The 1,571-nt window shown below is 36.5% G+C and overlaps 1 protein-coding gene across 1 annotated transcript; it reads left to right on the top strand.

Moving 5' to 3' along the window:
- The first annotated feature begins 332 nt into the window (after positions 1-332).
- Positions 333-1,359, top strand: LOC141171781 (olfactory receptor 5G9-like). The gene is made up of 2 exons (XM_073655421.1): positions 333-346; positions 414-1,359. The coding sequence occupies exons 1-2, from the start codon at positions 333-335 to the stop codon at positions 1,357-1,359; spliced, it is 960 nt and encodes a 319-aa protein (XP_073511522.1).
- Positions 1,360-1,571: the final 212 nt, after the last annotated feature.

Raw genomic sequence — 1,571 nt, forward strand, 5'->3', positions numbered from 1 at the left:
ATCGAACCACAATCGGATGTCATCAGAGAGTGGTCCGATTTTTTCTCGGACCCAGTGACTTGCATTGCCGATTTTGATCTGATCCTTGAATCAAATTTTGACATGTCTTAGCAATTTTTCATTGACCTCTTAGTCCCCTAAAAATCACAGATATGTGAATGGCCCCATAGACTATCACAGGTATTAGTGCTATCCGTAAAAAACACAGATAGCACTTGTACGTGAAAATCAGACGTCTGAAAGAGCCCTAAGGGACAGGCACAACAATTTCCTTTGCCAGAAATTTGTTGGGATACGTGATCTAAGGAGCAATACACCTCAAACAATAGCTTATGTACCAGAAGAAGTAACCCACCTTGATATGTCATATTTGTTCCACAAGTCTGATTTCACCATTTTTGTTCCTTTTATAGGAAATCAGATGAAAGAAATAACAATCACACAATGGTAACAGGATTTATTCTTCTGGGATTTTCTGGAGTTATCGAGAATCAAGTCTTCCTTTTTCTGATCTTTTTATGTACATATATCATCACTGTGTGTGGGAACCTATCTATAATCCTTGCATACAAGCTTACTCCGAGCCTCCACACTCCAATGTATTTTTTTCTTGCTAATCTTTCTCTCTTAGAAATACTATATGTTTCATGTACCGTCCCTAAGATGTTGTCCAGTCTATGGTCAGAATGTAACGCCATCTCCTTCTCTGGCTGCGCTATACAAATGTATTGTTTCTTGCTGTTGGGTTCAACAGAATGCTATATGCTGGGAGTCATGGCTTATGACCGCTATAACGCCATATGTCACCCTCTGTTGTATACTGTGATTATGAGTGAAGTGGTCTGTATCCAGTATTTAGTGGGATCATACGTCATTGGTGCAGTGAATGCTCTAATCCACACAACATTCGCTTTTTCATTACCATTCTGTGGATCAAATGAGATAGACCATTTCTTTTGTGATATCCTACCCATCCTAGAACTCTCCTGCCAGGACATTTGGATTAATGAACTTGTGATATTTGTGATTGCTGGCAGTGTTACAATTGCTTCATTCATAGTAGCAGTAATTTCCTATATGGAGATTATATCGAAAATTCTAAAACTTCGCTCCACATCCAGCAAGAAAAAAACTTTTGCAACTTGCTCCTCTCACTTAATAGTTGTTACAATATTTTATGGTTCAGGGATCGTTATGTACTTTAGACCCAGGTCAAGCTATAGAATTGTACAAAAAAGTGTGGTCTCTTTAATGTACACTGTTATTTCTCCACTCTTAAACCCTTATATATACAGTTTACAAAACAAAGAAGTCAAATCAAGTATCAAAAATATATTTTTACACAAGATAAAATTCTGATCTGTTATTTCTAAAAAATGTCAAGTAACCTTAATCTAGTGAAAAATAGTGGTATCCAGTGGAAAGCAACATCCTATTTAAAAACACACTGTAATAGCAGGCTCTTTAGGCTACTTAAATTTTTTTTTAAAATCCAAAAATTATCCATTTTTTGGGGGTAGATGCCTGGCTTGCTAGTGTTTTTATAGCTTTTTTTTACATCGGGTAGTGAA

The sequence above is a fragment of the Phyllobates terribilis genome, unplaced genomic scaffold (assembly GCF_046119375.1).
Source record: "Phyllobates terribilis strain yellow unplaced genomic scaffold, ASM4611937v1 Scaffold_12__6_contigs__length_324123572, whole genome shotgun sequence".
In the NCBI taxonomy this organism is placed as follows: Eukaryota; Metazoa; Chordata; class Amphibia; order Anura; family Dendrobatidae; genus Phyllobates; species Phyllobates terribilis.